At 37.7% G+C, this 20,521-nt stretch overlaps 1 protein-coding gene across 1 annotated transcript in view; it reads right to left on the bottom strand.

Moving 5' to 3' along the window:
- The window catches only part of TRHR (thyrotropin releasing hormone receptor), a 39,570-nt gene extending 19,308 nt beyond the window's left edge, over positions 1-20,262 (bottom strand). The window contains exons 1-2 of the mRNA XM_008001358.3: positions 19,795-20,262; positions 18,375-19,251 (exon numbers count right to left, since the gene is read on the bottom strand). Coding sequence (XP_007999549.1) covers positions 18,375-19,163 — 789 coding nt within the window. The 5' untranslated portion in view covers positions 19,164-19,251; positions 19,795-20,262. The remainder of the gene's footprint in view (positions 1-18,374; positions 19,252-19,794) is intronic.
- Between the last annotated feature and the right edge of the window lie 259 nt (positions 20,263-20,521).

Raw genomic sequence — 20,521 nt, 5'->3', positions numbered from 1 at the left:
GTTTTTTCTTCAGTAAAATGGTGACAGAAATTTTCAAGTGCCTCACAGGGTTGCTGTGTGAATAAATGTGCTAAGTGCTTGTGCTAAGTGCTTATGCTAGTGCTGGCAACATAGCAAATTTGAGAAAAGTAAAACTATTTTTGAAACTAATAATAGAAAACATCCATTATTTACTATGCACCAAGTTCCGTTCTAAGTATTTCATATATATTAACTCATTTAATCTCCACAATAACACTACAAGGAAGATAGTATTATCTTCATTTTACAAATGAAGAAACTCATACACCACTTACAAATGGTAAAATGAGATTTGAACAAGGCAGAAGAGTCTCTTGTTCAATCTGTCCCTATAAAGGTAACTATTTCTTATTTCCAGGTGAGAAAAACTGGATAGAGATTGCCATACTTTCTCTATTCCACCACTGGGAAATGTTGTTGCAGTTTTGAATTAGAATGTAGAATTTTTTTTTTTTTTTTTTAGAATAAGTATTATAAAATATAATTAAATAGTATCGCTAATGCTATATTTCTTGCACATAGAAGCCAAATGACTTATGTAGGCCAGCCTGGCGTCTTAACATTGCATCAATGGGAAAGACTCAGGTTTTAATGTATAAGTTTCAGGTATTGATGTATAAATGACATTGACCAGTGCCTGAATATGGATTCAGTACAACAACATGCTCTGAAAATGGGCTGTTTATTTAATATCACTGACTGCCCTATTTAAATTAGACCTATCTCATTTCAGCATTTAATTATTTCCCTTATTTGCTTGATTTTTTCCACCATCAGACAGGTCACAAATTGATATAATATGAGCATTTGTTTTTTATTCCCTGTTTCCCTGTTTCTCCTTAGAAAGCTCCATGCAACAGGGATGTTTGTCATATTTGTTCATTGCTGTGTTCCCAAGGTCTAAAAGAGTGCTCAGGATTCAGAAATGTGCAAGTATTCAACATATTTTTGGGGAATGAATGAATGAATTTAATTTTCACACATATAAGATAATGTTCCCTTTTTCTTGGGCAGATATATCCTCTATCTCTGCACCTCATTTCTGTGATGCTCATACCATGGGCAAGTGTGTGAGGAAGCAGAGAATAGTGTTGCCATCAAAGACTTTGGATTAGATTCTAGAAATTAGACTTTTTGCTCTTCCGTTTTTTGAATGGGTGACCATGAGCTTAATATCACTAAATCTTTTAGCACTCATCTTTAAAAATCACAGGATAAATTACACTTATGTCATAGATACAAATGAGATGATGTGTGAAAATCCCTTAGCACCACCATGCCTGGCATATATAACAGCTCAGCAATATTATCTATTATAAAGGTTAACTAATGATGGACACATATGCAAATGGGACAGATTATTTTCTGGATTATATTGTTAGAAAGATAATCAGACATGTAATCTGTTGCATTAAATATATTTATTCAAGAGAAGGGGTATTTCTATGTTGCTCAGGCTGCTCTTGAACTCCTGGGCTCAAGCGATCCTCCCTCCCACCTCAGCTTTCCAAGTAGCTGGGATTACAGGCATGAGCCTCGGCGCTCAGTTACCAAATGTGATATTAACTGAAGAATTTAAGCTAGAATGTTTAAACAATGGTTCTTGAACTGGGATGGAGAAGTTTTGTGAGGGTTGTAGAAATCACTTGAGGGGAGTTTCAAAACTCTCCATGCTTTCTGGAGAGTCTGCAATGTTGCCTCATCTTTAGAATTTGTCTTGGGATGTACCTCTGCTACTGACTGGAAAATGTCCTGTTCTTCAGGGTTTTGGGGTGAAATAAATGTTGACAACAACAAAGTTGCAATATATAAATTTACAAGGTATTATATTAAAATACAATACATTTAAATCTTCAAAATGACTGTCACATGGCAATAAATATAAAATATTGGCCAGGTAGTACACAAGGAAATCACTACTCATTCCAAAGGCTTTTGTGCATAGCATTTCCCCTAGCAGTACTACATAACAGTTTACCAAGATGTTTTACTTCTGAACGTAGACATTTCTATTTCTCTTTGGGAAAAATGGTTTTGTGAATTTTGTCCTTGCTAATCATCGTTTTTCAAGTTGTCTTTATGATACATTTTTGGTGCTTTGGAAAGAATATTTTATATTGCTCAGTGTTACTAAGCAACTTGACTCTCTAGCATTAATTTTTGGAATTGTGTTTGGTCAGTTTAGCTGAAGAAGAAACATGATCTTACTGAATATGTAGAATTCCGACAGTAATAATTTTCTGCTGTAACACTTTAAACATAGTGGGCTACCTGGCAGTGGGCTTACATGTAGGAATCAATTTGCAAAAATTTAGTCTACCTTCCTTAAAGGCTACCAAGATCTTTTTAGTGAGCACTAAACATTATTTGAGTTGATAATTCATTTCATCACAACCCAGAAGTTTCTGTTTTTTGATTAACAAGGCATATAAGAACATGAATTTTCTTTCTTCTGGTGCCTCAGTGTTATGTTTTTTAAAAAAAATCAAGATTGTTTTCTCTACTTGTGGTATATGCATGGGCATTGGTCTGATTTAAAACATGTTGATGATGGGAACAATGTGCCTGGTGTGATTTAATAACCTTTCCCGATTGATTATCCTGAGGAAGTGGATGGAGTTGAGGAGGAGCCAGCGACAGAAACTGTTATTCATTAGCTTAAAAGCTATAATCAGGCAGTTTTCCACCTGCCTCAATTTTGGGTTTGCATTGCATTTTGAGTGGCTGACACAGGCTTCTTGAGTTGGGAGAGCTCCCCTAAGGAACAACCAAACATTCTGCATGATGCTCAAGTGTGAAGAGTGGTTGATAGAGAAAGCCTTTCTGGCTTTTGCCGTTAGTACTCTTGATGGTTTTGGTGAGGCACAAAAAACCTAGTATACTTGCACATGAAAAGAAGAGTCAAGCACCCTTGATCGATCCTGTTTATTAAGAGCATTTGTACCTCACACTATCATATTCCTTTGAGGTTAAGGCAGTAGCAAAGTAAAGTCAAGAACTGTGGGCAAAATGGAGTGTGCTGCTTTTATCACAAGGCTAATTGAATTGCTTCTAAATGTGTTTCTAGAATTCTTTAAAGATAAAGTGGAAACAGCCAAGATATTTGAGGGGAAGAAAAAAAGTGGACTATGAACATAAGACATATCATCAGGGAATGCTGATAAAGGAAAGACCTGGTTTAAGATTGTGAAGACAGAGCTATTACTCATAAGTTGGCCTTGTTCACATGTTTTTGAATAAGGGATGTACTGAGACACTTGGCTTCTATTGATTGGGAATTAGGGCTTTAGATGGAATTTTTTGGCAAATGAAGAAATCCCTGCCCTGTGGATATACATCCAGTATGATTCAGTCTGGCCTTTAATTATAAGATCCTTGCTTCAATGAAGGGGAATAGAGTGCTAAATATGAGATCATACCTATTGTGGGTGTGTCACTGGCTGCAACAGCAAAGGAAACAACCTTGAGGACCTTGCCAGCTAGCTACTGGCTAATAAAATGGCTCCTCTAAATATGGTTTATTGGGAATGAGTCCCAGAACAGACTTACTGGAAAGTGTTTAGATGTCACAAAGAAATTCAGATCAGCTGTAATTTACTACCATACCAATTCACTTTTTTAAAAAAATGAATGAAACTTAATTTGTTAGCAGTCTACCCATCCCTACTTCCCCCATTTCCCACAATTAACAGCCATGCCTTTTCTCCTTGCCGTTACCCTCATTCTTAATCAATGACTTTCCATTCTACCTCACTGAAAAAATACAGCCTAGCTTGCTAAACTCACAACTTTCTTCCTCATTACTTAAAATTAATCTGCAACCATGGTCATCCTTATTTCTTTTCTTTGCATCTCATTCATTTATTCTTTAATTCACTCATTTATCTATTTATTGGACAAACATGTATTGGATACGTACGTCCATGTACCAGATACTGTGCTAGGTGTTGCAGACAGATCAGTGAATTAGACACAATCCTTTCTGACAAGAAAAAGAAAGATGAGAGCTATCCTATTCCTTTTTGCCTCCTCAGGAACCATCAATATCAAGTCTTGCTTGTGCATCTACAAATAATTCCTTCCACTATACTAGCTCTTTCCCATCAAAATTTAAACAGACGTAGATTTCTTCTATCTTAAGAAGTAAAGCAAAATACAGCAAACAAAAATACCTTGCCTTGTTTCTTCATGTTATTACTGTTCTCTCTCATAATCAAATTTGTTAAAACAGTAGTATATTATTACCCTCTTTTTAGTTTTTCCTCCATTCATCATTCACCAACATCATGCAATCTTATTTATTTCCCCAACACCTTATGGAAGCTGCATTCACAAACTGGGTGCTTTTCAGTCCTTATCTTTACATGTATCATTGACCACTACTGAAATAGTCTCCTTCTTTGATTTCTGTGACTCTTTCTCCTGGTTTTCCTCCTCCCTCTCTGAATATTCCTTCTCTGTTTATTTCAAAGGCTCTTCATCTCATTCTCCTAGAATTCTAGCTATGCCAGGGTTTCTTTTCTACGTTACAAAATTTCCTTTAGTGATTACATCTACTCTGGTGTCTTCAACAAACCATCTGTATACTAATTACTCCCAAAGCTGTATCTCCAGTCTATATGTTTCTTCTGAGCCTTAAATTTATATCTCTATTTGTATCCTGGTATTTTATAGACACTTCAAGTACAACATGGACAAAACTAAACCTGACATGCTTACCCTACTGAAATATGTTTCTTCTCTACTGTTGTCAACATTTACATAAGTTATACTATTCAATTAATAATAACAGTAGCTAGCATTTATTATTTCCATGTTCCAGGCACATAAGTTACACTATTCAATTAATCATAACAGTAGCTAACATTTATTATTTCCATGTTTCAGGCACTGTGAGAAGTACTATATATGAAATTTTGCACTCAACCCTAATAACTACCTTGTGAGATAGGTACTGTTATTCTTTTTACAGATATGCAAACCGAGGCTCAAGGTTGTAAGTTAACTTGTTCACATCACATAGTCAGCAGCCAACCCTGGCTCTCACTCCAAGGGGTGAAACTGGAATTCAGGCTCTCAACAGTCACACCACTTTCTCCATGGTTCAAGTAAAGTCACTTTGACTCCTTTCGATTCCACTTTCTACACAACTGCTCACACCAAATCTATTGATTCTATTCCAAATGTATCATTTTCTTCCCTATCCTAAATGCTATTTACCTTATTCTGTTAGGCCCTTGGAGATTGATTCATATCTTGCCCATATTGTTCTAGTCTTCTCTTAACGAATGGCTTTGACTTTGGTTCAATTATTTGGCCACATTGAAGACAGAGTAGTCTTCCCCATGCTTAACTCTGATTATAACACTCTTTGCCTTGTAATCTCCCAATATCTTTCCATAGCCTTTAGAAGCTTGCCCAAATCCTTCATATATATACTAAATAAAGGCCTTATTTCCTGATCTCTACTTACCTCACTAGTCTCGTCTTTTGTTGCCCAGACTTAAGGAGCTACTTGCCATATTATGGACTGATTGTGTTATTTCTAGATTTCTGGTCTTCACCTGTGTAGTTCCTAGTATATAAACCATCTTCCTTCCCTTCACCTACAAAATGCCTATGAATCCACAATGCTCAGCTTAAGAGTGTTCATTTCCAGAAAGCCTTTCTGGTGCCCACCTCTCCCCAAGCCATGTAGATCAGGTGCCACTAATCTGTGTGTTTTCACTATGATAACATTTGTTTCTTTATGACTTTATCAGTTTACTATTCTGTCTTCTGTATTAGACTGTGAACATTTTGTGAGCATAAGCTTTGTTTTAATCATTTTTGTATCCTAATGGCTAACAAAATCCCTGACATTTAGTATGTTTTTAAATCAATCATAGGTGAGGAGATGCAAATCTGTCCGAATCTATCTGCTCCTTAATTTCACCATTTTCCTGTCCCATGTAATATAACATGCTGGAAGGGATTGTAATAATAGAATTACTCTTTTGGAATTCAGAAACAGACCATGCTTAATTCCAGGATAGCACTTCTACTGTGTACTGCAGTTGCTTTATGCCAATGTATCGATTCAATTGCTTTTAACTTATTCAGAGAGATTTCCAACGGATTCCTAAGGAAATCCCTGGAGGTCCATCCTAGCCCCTTATAATCTCTAGTTAAATATTTCTCCTGTAAATATACTCTGAATCTGAGCCTATTCCTATTTTTCCTAGTAAAACAGAAAATCTGCCAGTGAATTACTTTCTCCTGCCCTCCCCTACTGAATTTTATGTGTGCATAATCTTTCAAATGTTTGTCAAGTAAAATTAGTCACAAAGCTGAACTCCTATCAGAAGAAACGTGGCAGGGTGTCAGTTCTGCACATTGCCTGGGGCTTGAGTCACTTAACTATACAAAAATGATCTTTAAAAATTCATGGGGTGCTCTGCATTCACCCTGCCGCTGTCCTCTCTCACTCTCACAGTGGTGCCACCTCTCTCACTGAGCCACTTCCTTATTTTCTAAGCTAAGAGCTGTTGCCCACAGAAAATATGCTGAGTTTCCCCATAGTCATAAATCCTCATAAAACTCAAACAACAAAGGCCCAGAATGGAGAGGCATAGGATGCTTTACTTTCTTGCAGCTACTATATAATTATGTTCAGAGCAATCTATCCAAGGGTTATAGCCAAAAGTCACCAGTGTGTTTTATGAAAGGTTGCAGTGTTTTCTTTTTTGAAATGTTATCTATTTTTATTTCAACTGAATATGGCTGTCAAGTGTTTCACATTATGCATTCTAATCCATGTGCATATGTATGTGGCCTTGTTTAATTTTCAGAGCTAATTTAGCTTTAAATTTATTCAAGTTCTTCTCATGTACTTCCATGCAGCTCTCAAGTGTGGTGCTTGACTCCAGTGGCAAGACCGTGACTTCTGTTTTAGATAAATACACTTATTCTTTTAACTGCGTTTTTGCTTGCCCATTGGCTCATTTTCATTTCTTTAATTTTTCTCCCAACTGACAGAATCCACTAAAACATGTCTTTGGCCCTCTAGCCATGTCCAAGAGGAGAAAATAGGTCTTTTTATTTCTAGCTAAGTCTCCTATCCCATTTTAGCCTCCTATTTGTAAACATTCTTCTAAACCTCAGTGTTTGTCAGTCTGTTCTTCAGGCTTTAAATTCAACCCCCACCACACCTTCTTTCTATTATTATATTGATTCACAAATCCACTTTATGTGATCCTGACCACTCATTTCCAATCCCATATTTCCAACTCCTCCATAAAACTTCTCCTCTTAATAGCTCTCTGTTTAATATCTCTCCCTTACCATTTCTTTCAATAATTCTACCATTTTCTGTTTCCTGAAAAACATCTTTAGAGTCATATTTGATTCTTCCACGTTCTTATCCTGTTTATCCAGGCTTTACTAGTTTAGTCATTTATCAGTATGTCCCTAGGCACCATGGAGGCACCGTGGACACAACAATAAATAGGATCATGTTTCTGCCACTGTGGGATGCACAGTCTGCTGAGAGAAAGGGGCATTGGAACAAATTATTAACAGCAAAATGGTGAACCACACAGATGAATGCATAAAATGATACAAAGGGAAGGGAGAAACACCAAACCCTGCCAGTGGTGGTCAGGAAAGCCTGCTCTGAGAGGTGACCTACCACAGGGAAGATAGAAAGAAACAGGTCAAATAAGGGTCTACTGAGTGCTCAAGCCTGGAGGAGTCTGCATGCTGGTTGGCAGGCATGAGACAGTGTAACAGTGATGGAAACTGCCTGTATGAGGGTGTGTTGGGGGACAGAGGGCAGATGAGTTTGGGAAAGTAAGCAGGGAGCAGATCATAAATGTCCTAATATGCCAATACAGTGACTTGGGATTTCAGCATACAGAAAATGGGAAGATTGAAGGATTTCAGGCAGCATAGCAATGGTATCAAGTTTACATTTTAGATTATTCTAGCAGCAAGCACCCTGGAAGAAGAACTGGAGGAGGGCAATCAGGAGGCAGGGTGCGGGCTGGGGGACGTGATGGCTGATGGCTGTAATTCTAGCACTTTGGGAGGGCAAGGTAGGAGGATCCCTTGAGCCCAGGAGTTTGAGAGCAGCCTGGGCAACATAGTGAGACCTCGTCTTTGTACAAAAATGAACAGAATTAGACAGGCATGGTGGCACACACCTGTAGTCCCAGCTATTCAGGAGGCTGACGTTGGAGGATTGCTTGAGCTCAGAAAGTTGAGGCTGAGATCAAACCACTGCACCCCAGCCTGAGTGACAAAGCAAGACTGTCTCAAAGAAAAAAAAAAAAAAAAAAAAGAGGGAGGGGGATTGGAAGGAAGCTTCTTCATATGTGGCAAGGCAGGAGATCAGCCTTCTTGCCTACAGTGCAGAGAGGACACAATGGGACTGGAACTGCCGTCATAAAAATAGAAGGGAGATATTGGGTGTGTGAGAAATTTCAGAGGAAAGAATTCTATGTATAATGACACAAGAACAGTAGGGAATTTTGAAATAGGCATTTAAGACATAAAAAGAGGAAACTGATTATGGTTCTGCACATGGATAGACAGAAATCCCTGAGGGCCCATTTGGAATGGAAACTCCAAGGGTGAAGAAGCCACTGTCTGTAGAATGTGATATTCTCTGGCATTGTTCAATAGCTTGAAGAGAAAACTGAGAAGGCAGGTGTTGATGGTGGTCTTGGGTTTTGTTTTTCTGGCCTCATTGACCACTTCTGCAGATTGGAAGGTCTTGTATTTCACGTTGGCCTGGTGAATGCCTACTCATTTTTCAAGCCTGAGTGTGGCTTGTATCCCATTGGGGGCTTGCTCTTCAACCTTACGCACAATAAGTACCATTTTCTTGTCTCTTCTGTACACTGCACAGCTTACCCTTGTGTTTTAATGTAGATCTTTCATATTCTACTGAATGTTCCAGAAGAGAGTATTATTGGTTCTTTAGACAGTATTTGGCATAAAATTGGTGCTTAATAAATGTTTATTGAATTGAAGAGATAATGGATGAAGAAAGAAAAGTGTTGAAAGGGTCATATTTTAAAGGGTGTTGAAAGCCCTCAGAGAAGCTGGGAGATATATATATATATATTTTTAAGAAGATGAATGTGTGAAAACTGTTTAAGGAAAATTAGTCACATAGGAGCACTCAGAGGGATTTGTTCTCATCTCTATACCTCTGTTCATTTTGTTTCCCTTCCCTGGGCTGTCATTTCTCTGCCTCTTTATGCCTTCTGTCCAAGGTAGCTATATTATTGTGGAGGGAATTTAAAGGTTCATGGGAAAGCCAACAGGTTATTGTACAATGAAGTCAATTATCTGAGTGTGCCATGTTTCCAAATCAGCCTGTCCTATTTGGAGGGGGAAATCTTCCTAAAACATCTTCTCTACTAACATAATCACCATCGTGCTGGCTAGTTGCACTTTTGTTATTTTGGGAATTCAAAAAGGATTTAATAAAAGACAAGGAGATTTTAATTAAAATCAGAGAAGAATATGTCACATGTAAAGGATAATTTTTCAGGAAACAAAATAGAGTTTTGGACTTGACCGAGCCCCTAAGTCTGTATGAATGTATTCTTTCATACTTTCTTTTACTACATTTGTAAAATTACATATTTTATATATATACACATATATATTTTTATATATACATGCACACACAAACACAAAAGTGTGCTGATAAGTATTTAACAATCATCTCTCCACAAAAAAAGAGGGGACCCTGGCTTGTCATATTTGCTGATTTTGTAAAGTAATTCAACCATGACCAATTTTAAGCCACCAGTGTGATGGCACTGAATGTGGAGTTGGGGAGTGAGACTAATCACCTGCTCTTGCAAAGCCTGTACTCCTTGGCAGCTACACACCACTGAGTGTGTACACTTTTGGGAACCTACTGTATGCCAAACACAGGGCTGAGGGTACCAGAATACAAGGCCCTATTCTTCGGGACGTTAGTGAGAGTGGGAAGACATGCTACCAATTATGAGGACAAAGAATTACTAAAGCATATGTGTATGCAAAGTACTGTGGAAACATAGGAAGAACACCTAACATATATGTAGTTAGGAATGTAGCTATATAAATCTACCTGAGAAATTCAGTTAAGGTTTGATAGGGCGGTTGGGTATCATTTTTGATTTATGACTTGAAAGATAATTGGGGGTTTGCCAGATGAAGGGTGTTCCAGCTGAGAGAATGCAGCAAGTTCAGAGAACTACAAATAATTCAGAATTGCTGGAGCATAATGTGTAAGTTGCGAGAGCCATGTGAGAGGAAGCCGAAAATGTAGGAAAGGGACAAGTTCTTATTTGTGATTCTAAGGAGTTAAAACTCCAGCGCTCAGGGGACTGTAAAAATTATGCTGATAGTATTTCTGTGTTAGAGAGATCCCTTAGTGAGTAATGTGCAGAATGATTTGGAGGAGAGTGCCATGGGAGCAAGAGAAGCTGGTAAGGTGTGCAGTGAAATAGGGCAGTGAGAGGCGGTGAACCAGGGCAGCAGCAGTGCGAGTGGAGAAGTAGGTCAGCAGGAGAATAATGAGCTGGAATCACTAGGACATGGTTATTGCTTAGCTATGGGGAGCAGGGGGATAACAGGAGAAGAAGGCCCTTAGAAGGACCCCCAGGTTTCTGGTTTGGGAATCTAACATAGGAAAGAAATAAAGAGGTAGAGGTTTATAAGGCAAAATAATGTGTTTTGTTTTAGACCTATTGGATTTGATGTAATTATGTGATGTCCAAAAAGCAATTGTATTTATGAGTAGGGAGATGTCTTTTCTGAAGCTATACACCGAAGACTCAGGTGAAAGTCGTAAGCATGGGCATAGAAGAAAGCATGTAGAATGACCAGGGACAGGATGGGGAGGAGAGGTGGGAATTAGATGTAGCAGGACCACAATCTGGCTCAGACTTCCTTCTCCAGACACTTGCCTTCCATAGCTTGCTTCAACAATACCAGATTATTCCCACTCTGAACATGCCCAGTCTTCTCCCATTTACTTCCCCCTTTCTGTTGAACTTTCCTTCTTTTCTCTCTGACTTTACTGCTGCTTGCAGGCATTCATCCCACCTTTATAGGTCCAGTTCAAATACTATGCACTCCAAAAGCCTTCCCCCATTTTCCTTCTCCTTTCATGGGTGCCATGTTTTCTCTCATAGAATTTAGTGGTATACTCAGAATTATTTGTGTACATGGCCCGTATTAAGCTCCTTGAAGATAAAGAGTTTGTCTTTATAGATCCTTGTAACCTCTATACCTAGGATAGCGCTAGGGGCTTTTTGGATGTGAATGAATGTTTAATTAAATTAGGGAACATATCGAATAAGAATGACCTGTTGCAAAACTTTTGCTCAACACTGACCCAGCTCAAGCATTATAACTTTTGCTTTTTCCCCCAACTCATTAAAAAAAAAAAAAAAAAAAAAACCTAAAGGAAACTAAGAACATACTTACCAACCAGACTTCATGTGTCTAGAACTTGGAGTATCTGTGTGCATGTTGAAGAATTCATAAGAGGCTATGTAAAGAAGTATAAGGTAGTTTGTCATCTTCAAGTTTAGCTGATTTTATGATGTTTCTTGTGTGAACAGATTGAATTCTATAGGAACATTGGTCTTTCTTTTTTGTAGGCATATAGAATAATTTATTTTTCTCTGCTAGTGAACTTATGGCTCAATTATTCATAAATACACATTATTTATTCCTAATTTTATATTTGCAGTTTTTATGCAAATATAAAATTAGGAATAACCAATGTGTATTTATCTAAATCAAAGCACACAAAACACACAACTTTAGGAGGTAATTTATAGGATATGTATGAAATCTTTTCTTATACAGGATGTGAATCAGAAAATAGATAACTATTCTTTAATAAAAATAAAATGGCACACTTAGCTGTAAGCTGTCACAAAAATTATACATTTTTCTCCTGAACTTAGAGATATTTGCACTATTAAGTATATAGTTGAACCCAGACATTGGAATAAATAAAACAATTAAAAATGAAAGATGAACTGGGCACAACGGTGTGCACCTGTAGTCCCAGCTACTTGGGAGACTGAAGCAGGATGATTTCTTGAACTCAGGAGGTAGAGGTTTCAGTGAGCTATGATTGCGCCACTACACTCCAGCCTGCATGACAGAGCAAGGTCTCCATCTCTAAAAAAAAAAAAAAATTGAAAAATGAAAAAATTAAAAAAAAATAAAATGAAAGATGAGTCTGTAGCCTCATACTCTTGGGAAACCTCTAATTTAGGCCTAATGCTGAAGAGTTTAATATCATTAATTTGCCTTGTGAACTTAATCATTGATTAAGCTACCTGGGGAGAAGAATGAATCTGTTGAGTAAAGGTTCTCTTAGATGTAGGTGGAACTGGCAGTTGCTTACGTTTATAATTTGTGAGATTTTATGGTTCCAAATGTCAGCCCTACTGCCTGACATTCCAACAATGTGCCTCCTTTCCTATGTGTCTTGCAGGTTTTACATAGCCTCTCATGAATTCTTCAAAATGCAAACTTGGGGTATCCAAGCACCAGACAGGTGAAGGCTGGTCAGTAACTATCTTCTTAGTCTCCTTTACTTTTTTTTTTTTTTTTTTTTTTTAAATGAGTTGGAGGGAAAGCAAAAGTTCTAAAGCTAGAGCTGGGTCAACATTAAGTAAAATTTTGCAGTAGGTCATTATTGTTCAGTATCTTCCCCCAATTTAATTAAACATTCATTCACACCCCAAAACATGTATTCTTTAAAAAGTAAATAGGCCGGGCATGGTGGCTCATGCCTGTAATCCCAGCACTTAGAGAGGCCAAGGCAGGCAGATCATGAGGTCAGGAGATCAAGACCATCCTGGCCAATGTGGTGAAACCCCGTCTCTACTAAAAATATAAAAATTAGCTGGCCATGGTGGCGCATGCCTGTAATCCCAGCTACTCGAGAGGCTGAGGCAGGAGATTCACTTGAACCTAGGAGTCGGAGGTTGCAGTGAGCCGAGATCGCGCCACTGCACTCCAGCCTGGTGACAGGGCGAGACTCTGTCTCAAAAAAAAAAAAAAAAAAAAAAAAAAAAAGAAAGAAAAGAAAAGAAAATGTAAATAGCACTAGAAGTAGGAGTTGGAGCGAGGCAGGGGAGAAGAGGGAAGACACATGGAAGCCAGTTCTTTATCTGAGTGTCTTCATTTTCCATGAGCATTGTATGACTAAGGTGTGCTTAAAAGAGGGTTGGGAGGGTGCTCAGTGAGGTGGGGATCACTGAGACGCATAGGAGAGAGGGAAGAGTAGGTGGCTGGACAGGTGGGAGGAAAGCAAACCTGAATTTTGTCTGTTATATCTCATATGGCTTCAGCAACAGCACTATGAGGTCATTGTTTTTCTTATTTTATTGATGAGAAAACTGAGGCTCAGAGAAACAAACTCAATCCTGATCATTTTCTTTTACTTTGCCTTGTGCTTTCTCTTTGAGAATATTATTCCAAAAATTTTATATGGAAAACCTGGAAGCCAAAACTACATATACATTTGACTATAATTGTGTTAAAAAAAAAAAAAAAAAAGATCCAGTGAAAACATAAGAAAAGCAATATAACAAAATGATGATGATTTTGGTCCTTGAGAGGTGGGGTCGGGAGGTAAGAGATGGCTTTTTCCTATTCTAGTTTTCTATATTTTCCATAATACACATGATTGCTTTTATAGCATCAGTGTCATAATCACCAATAACAGCAAAAGGTGTGCATTACTTTAAAAAGGAAAGTTGTACCAGGCGTGGTGGCTCAAGCCTGTAATCCCAGCACTTTGGGAGGCAGAGATTAGCGGATCAACTGAGGTCAGGAGTTCAAGACCAGCCTGGCCAACATGGTGAAACCCTGTCTCTACTAAAAATACAAAACATTAGCCAGGTGTGTTGGTGCACACTTGTAATCCCAGCTACTCGGGGGGTTGAGGCAGAAGAATCTCTAGAACGCTGGGGGCGGAGGTTGCAGTGAGTTGAGATACCACCACTGCATTCCAGCCTGGACTACAGAGGGAGACTCCATCTCAAAAATAAATAATAAAAATGAATAAATAAATAAAAAGGAAAGTTGTTTTTGTTTCTTGGGTTACCAATATTCCTTCTAGATATTTAATAGTTTCCTGGAAACAAAGACTGTTTGATATTTTTAAGGCTTGATGAGTCAAGTGAATTCCATAGTGAGAATTCTGTCATTACTCTTAGAGCTTCTATTAAGACTATGTTACATGGTTTCTCTACTAGGTATTCTGTAAGAATTAAGAAAGAAAATATTAAAGCAACTCCATTGAAAATAAAACTGGTAGCCTGTTTTATAAATCTATAAAATATTCTGCATATTTCTGCATCCTGTAGAAAGTACATACTTGAATTGAATGTATTTATTGATATTACATTTTACTAAGATGTTCAGGTGTTTCTGTGCTTTCAAAATACCAGAAATCCAATCAATTACATAGAAATACAGAGTCAATAATAGAGATATTGTATCTACATAATGTGGAACCCCTGAATTGACTGAAATGAGGAACTCTTGAGGCGTTGTGTAGATAGAGCTGAAATGAGGCAAATATGAAAATTTAAACAATGTCTCCTTTATGTTAAAACAACCAACTCTAAAAGCAATGTATTTAGTCAATGAGATAATCCTTTTGGTTTACACAATTCCAACCCATAAGTTTGGGTAATTTATCTTACTTAATTTACCCAATATTTAGATGGTTTCCTAAAACATAATTGAATCTCTGGAAAAAAGAAAACAAAGATTCTGGCCTGGATTTTCTGCATAGAGAATGTCAAGTTAAAAACAAATAAGCAAGGAAAAAACTCACATTTGTCCTTTACATGTAAATGCTCTTTTTCTTCCTTTTTAAATGTGACTCTTTTAGGCTATGTACATTTGAATATAAGAACTTGGTTAGAAAGACCTGACCCAGATGAGTATTTATTAAACTGTAAATTAAACTTGCCTAAAAGAAAAAAATGCAGAGAAAATATTAAAATTAAAGTCCTTTGGCTATAGAAGGTGGAGGTTTGAACCTTTCAAAGATTTAAGAAAATAAGTATTTTAGAAGAAGAAAAAAGCAGGTCACTAATTGTACAAAACTGGTTCCCTTTCACTGTTCTCATTTCCATTGATCAGGGGCACCACATTCTTCTAGACTCAGAATCCTGGGGCCATGCTGAATTGTCCTTTCTTCATCCTTTATGTCGAATATGTTTACATCACACCGTTTCTTTCTTTGAAACATCTTTCTGGTTTACTCTTTACTTTAAATTCTCCTGATAGATGATCTTACTGCCTCATGCCTGTATCGCTACTAACAACTTCCAAAGTGGTCTTTCTGCCACCGATCTCTCTCTCTTCAAATCTGCCTCCCCAAGAGCTGCCAGATTTCTCAACCCTAAATACCATTTCATCATCGCTGCTCCCTGCTCATCACTCACATTCTTTGTTGCCTCTGCATTAAGTTCAAATTCCTGTCTTTGCCCGATTGTCTGGATCCTCCACAGCCTTCTCTGTCTCTCTGTCTCTTTCTCTTCTTTCACTCTCATACACTTCTATCAGTTCAGTTTTACTTTTTACCACTCCCCTAAATACATCATTCATTTCAGACAACTAAGTCACTCCATCCCATAGGTCCCACTCGATATGCCCCTACTTGGCCCCTCTCCAAACCCACGCCATTCTCATCCCAGCCACTATGTCTTGTGCTTTATGCATGGGATACTGTCCTTGACTTCTACTTTTCAAATTATCTTCATCCTTCCAGAGCCATCTCAAAAGCCACCTCTTCCTTGAAGACTTCTCTGATTCCTATAGCCCGGTAATTTTCCTTCTTTTCTCTGAACTCCCATCCCATCTATAATGAGGGTTGAATTACAAGGCACATTGCTTAAATACACTCCTCTTGGCTTATATGTCACTCCATGTTTCCCAGTTAGGGTGTTATTGGTGTTTGCAACAAGGGAACTTCATTCCTTATTCTTGGAGGCTGACAGTGGTATTAATGTGACAATCCCAAATGCTCAGAATGTATTTCCAAATGCTCTAATTATTTAAAAAAACTTCGTAAAGAAGTTACTATGTCATATACACATTTGTTCAACAAGTAATCTTTGTTAAAGCAGTGAATGTGTTTTAAGGAAAAACCTGTAGTTCCCTCACAGTTGCCAAAATACATTTTTAAAATTAAGAAGGAGCCTAGTTAACACTCAGGCATTAATCACCACTCCACTTTAGGCCTCTTTCAGGAGGTATTTCATGGGTCCTCACACGGATCTCGGATATTGCTACTTATCTCGTTTTATAGATGACAAATCTAAGGCTCACAGAGTTTTGCTTATCCAAGGTTATAGAGTTTGAATGGAATCCTGGCATTTAAGCTCCAGTTTGTTTGGAGCCAAAGCTTTGACTTTTTCTTCTATCATACAACCTCTGTAAAGACAGCTTATTGGTAACAGTTTTGAAATAAGAATGTGAATATGTAACACAATTAGCAAATTAAAACATATTAATGCTGATAGGTACTAATGACTATAATGGAAAGAAAGGACATTAGGCAAGACAAACAAGTTTTAAAAATTTATAACAGGAATGCAAATTGGAGTCTAATGAATGAATTTACTCCCTGACCTTCCTCGCTGCTGACATTAACCCACGTTTGGTGTCTAATTGAGATGTACATATTCTTTACTTTCTTTTTTTTTTTTTTTGCATTTTTGTTTTATTTTATTTTATTTATATTATTATTATTATTATACTTTAAGTTCTAGGGTACATGTGCATAACGTGCAGGTTTGTTACATATGTATACTTGTGCCATGTTGCTGTGCTGCACCCATCAATTTGTCAGCACCCATCAACTCGTCATTTACGTCAGGTATAAATTATATTGTCAATGTTTGTCTTGGAAGATAGTCAATAGATCTCTAAATTTCCATTAATCAAATTTTGGGTAAAAAATGGCCAAATAAGCCTTAGAGTAGGTAGCACTGCTAGATCCAAGGCAAAAGAAATCTAAGAGCTGGCAATAGTTGCTTAGGTCTTCTCTCCTGTCATCTAGTTATCTTAATAAGTATTATATAAACCAAGTATTACAGCACCATTTAAAATGCAGTATATGTTTCCTTTAAATTATGGCTCATTATTCATTTCATGCATATCTAAAACTCTTAATTTTTTTAGCAGTTTATTTCGCTGTGTCTGGTTACAATGCATATATCAACTAGAATTTATGAAGTAACAGTGGGAATGATTCATATATATACTTTTCTACAAAGTACACTCAGTGTCTAACTAGGTACACAGAGAGAACTATATTCCTTGCAAGAAATATGAGAAAATTCAACCCATTTAAAAGAATCAGCATGTTGATTTCAAGTTTAGCTTTCTTTTTTAACTATGAGAATAAATATTTATCATCTGTTCATTATATTTACCAAACACGGAAAAGAAACTTAAAGCTAACTTTATAAGTAACTTAGAACAAGTGTATAACTATAGATAAATGTGTAAATGATATAAAAGTATTTTATTCCTATCTCATTTCATAAATCATATGTACTGCAATAAAGTTTTGCACTTGGTTCACTAGTGAAACCACGATTCAACTAATTATATGGGCATTCAGGTGATCTAAAAGCATAAAAGAATTTTTAGGAAAAAAACAGATTTTTTAAAAAAATTGAGTCATTCTTTATGAAAAATTGAGCTTGATGTTGTCTTTTTTATTAGAACATTTCCTGAGCAAAGTGCATTTTCAGCTTCTGCATGCTGGGACACTGTGCAAGGAGCTGGAGGAGAGGGCCAAAAATAAGTCCAGCAACGTTTGTCAGGTGTATGTCTCCATTGTGAGTAACTGTAGAATGGCAAAGAAAATTTCATTTACTTTTTAACTAACCTGTTTTCAAACTGTCCTGTCAAATATTTGTTGTGCAATGAATTTTTAAGATAATTCTTTATCATGCAATAGAATTTTTTCCTACAGACGCCAGAAATTGTCCAAATATTCTGATAACATTTCCAGAGAGGCACAAACATATTAAAGGTGAATTTCCAGAGTTTCTGTTTGTATTTCTTTGTATCTTAATAGCACCTGAACTGATACCTGCTGATGTGCTATCAACTTTTCCCTATCTATTTTTAGATCTCCAGTTGCTTTAGAGATGGATTTAATATGTTAGGCAGAAGCTTACACTGTGAAACATTTGCATGATTGTATTTTGGTTTTGCCATCAGTTAAACAGGGCAAAGTTGTTCCCATCTCCAAGGAACTCTATCCCACATTTCCTCTATTGACTTGGAGTTTCAGTTTTGCTTACCTGCTTCCTTGAAGATACTGTGCTGTTGAAACATCTATTAGAGGTATTTAAATTCAAATTTGTGTTCTGATGGGTTGAGTCATTTTTCCACATCTTAGAGTTTTCTTTAGGATCTGAAGGAATGGGATTTAGGAAAAGGATTCTAGCTATGAATCCATAGAGGACGGTAGCCAGGATCATTGGCACAACATAAAAGACACCAAAGTCCATTAGGTAAATAGGTGAGTAGTAATTCCTGGAGATCTTGTAGCCACAGGATATCACAATAGCATCTTTGTAGGTGCTAATATTGAGATCCAGCAAGAAGAACCAGAGCATACAGTAAATAGATGTGAAAGCCCAGACAAAGATGATAATCTTTTTGGCTCTGGAAAACGTGCAGAGAAACTGGGCTTTGATGGGGTGACAGATTGCTATATACCTCTCAATGGTAAAGGCTGTTATTGAACAAGAGGATGCATTAATTCCCAAATACTGGAGGTAAGTAATGCAGAGGCATCCAACATAGCCATAGACCCAGGAACCATAGATACTGTCTGTTATGTTGGGGAGGCCTGCGGCCACCAAAACCATGAGATCAGCTACTGCCAGGCTCACCAGGTAGCAGTTTGTGGGGGTCCTCATGTGCTTGGTTCTCATGACAACCAGGACTACCATGATGTTGCCTACAATGCCCAGGCCACAAATAATGAGCACGAGTAAGATGGTGACCACCTGGTATTCTAAGGCCACTGCTGCTCGTGGCTGAAGCTGTGTTTGGTTCAGTTCACTGACTGTCTCGTTTTCCATCTTTAGTGGCTTAAAGTTTCTCGGAAACACTGACTTCTCAAAACATCTTCTTTCCAGCGCCCACCTTTATTGCAGCAGTTCCATCCCCCTGTGAAGGGTCATAGTACATATTCATTAATAGTGTTACAATTTCTGATCGGTCCCAATCACAAATAACCCTCACTTCCACTCCTTTCACTGCCCGTTTTTCTATGGGAATAGGGCTCATGTGTACTTCTTAAAACTTCCTTTATTGCATCTCTAGTGTAGAATGGAGTAACTGTTTTGACCAGCTCACATTAAGAGGGATCAGTTCCCTCTTAATGGAGAAAAATGCTTAAGGAAAGAGAAACAGTAAAAACTCTTTGTTTTGAAAGAATACCCAATCGAAAAAAATTAAATAATATGTGCTGACTGAAAAATAAATACTAATACACCTCTTAGATGCCTGGCAAAAGTATGATGAAGAAGAAAAAGATACCAGAGGAAAAAGCCAAGAAGCTCAATAATCAAGCTTGTTACAAATTTAGCTGTTGCCTCTTTTGCTCTCAGACAGTGAGATGTCTTTGGTATAAAACAGAAAGCCTTTGAGATGACATTTCCCCATGCCCCCTGCCCCACAGATACAAGAGAGGACAATTCCTTCTCTTACCTTATCCTCTGTAGCACTGTCTGATTTTCTGGGTAGATGAAGTGGTAATAGTTCCAAGTTTCTAATCTTGCAGAAAATCTCATCTACTCTATTTGAGAGGGAGACCACTTAGCAGTGCTCAGTCTTTAAAACTGCAGTTTCTCCAAAGCCTCACAGCCCTTTCCAACTAATGACAAACCATACAGCCGCAGCAGAAGCAGGAGCAGCAGCAGGAGCAGCAGCAGTGAGGCTGTCAAATCATAGATCGTCCCCTAATGAGAACATACACGCTCGCTCGCTCGCTCGCTCTCTCACACACAGACACTCACACACACATACTCACACTCACAAATGCCAGGCAGTCCTCACTGACTCAGTCTTCTGCTCTTGGAGGATTTACTATTAAATGTGCTGATAAGACTGTCTTTAATTTGGAAAGCTGAAATCATAAGCCAGGGGTCTAGAAGCAGCTGGCCTTGTCGTTGTTGATCGTCTAAGTTCTGCAGAAACGCCAGTACTTAAGCTGCTCTGAAATACATTTACACTCCTTGTTTGATAGGACTTTGGGGTTAGCAAATCCTTCTCAGTCTAGACACGGCCCTTGAAGCTTGAAATATCTGTCTGAGCTGAAATCAACCTCTTTCTCTACCATGAAAACCCTTGTACTGTTTCTCAAGTGAATCAGTACCATTGGCTTCCTCCTCTCATATTTTGTGAATGGAAAATGAGTTAAAATTGATTTCAAACC

The sequence above is a fragment of the Chlorocebus sabaeus genome, chromosome 8, assembly GCF_047675955.1.
Source record: "Chlorocebus sabaeus isolate Y175 chromosome 8, mChlSab1.0.hap1, whole genome shotgun sequence".
Classification (NCBI taxonomy): Eukaryota; Metazoa; Chordata; class Mammalia; order Primates; family Cercopithecidae; genus Chlorocebus; species Chlorocebus sabaeus.
Note: the sequence above shows the minus strand (reverse complement) of the source record. Positions and strands in the feature narration are given on the sequence as shown.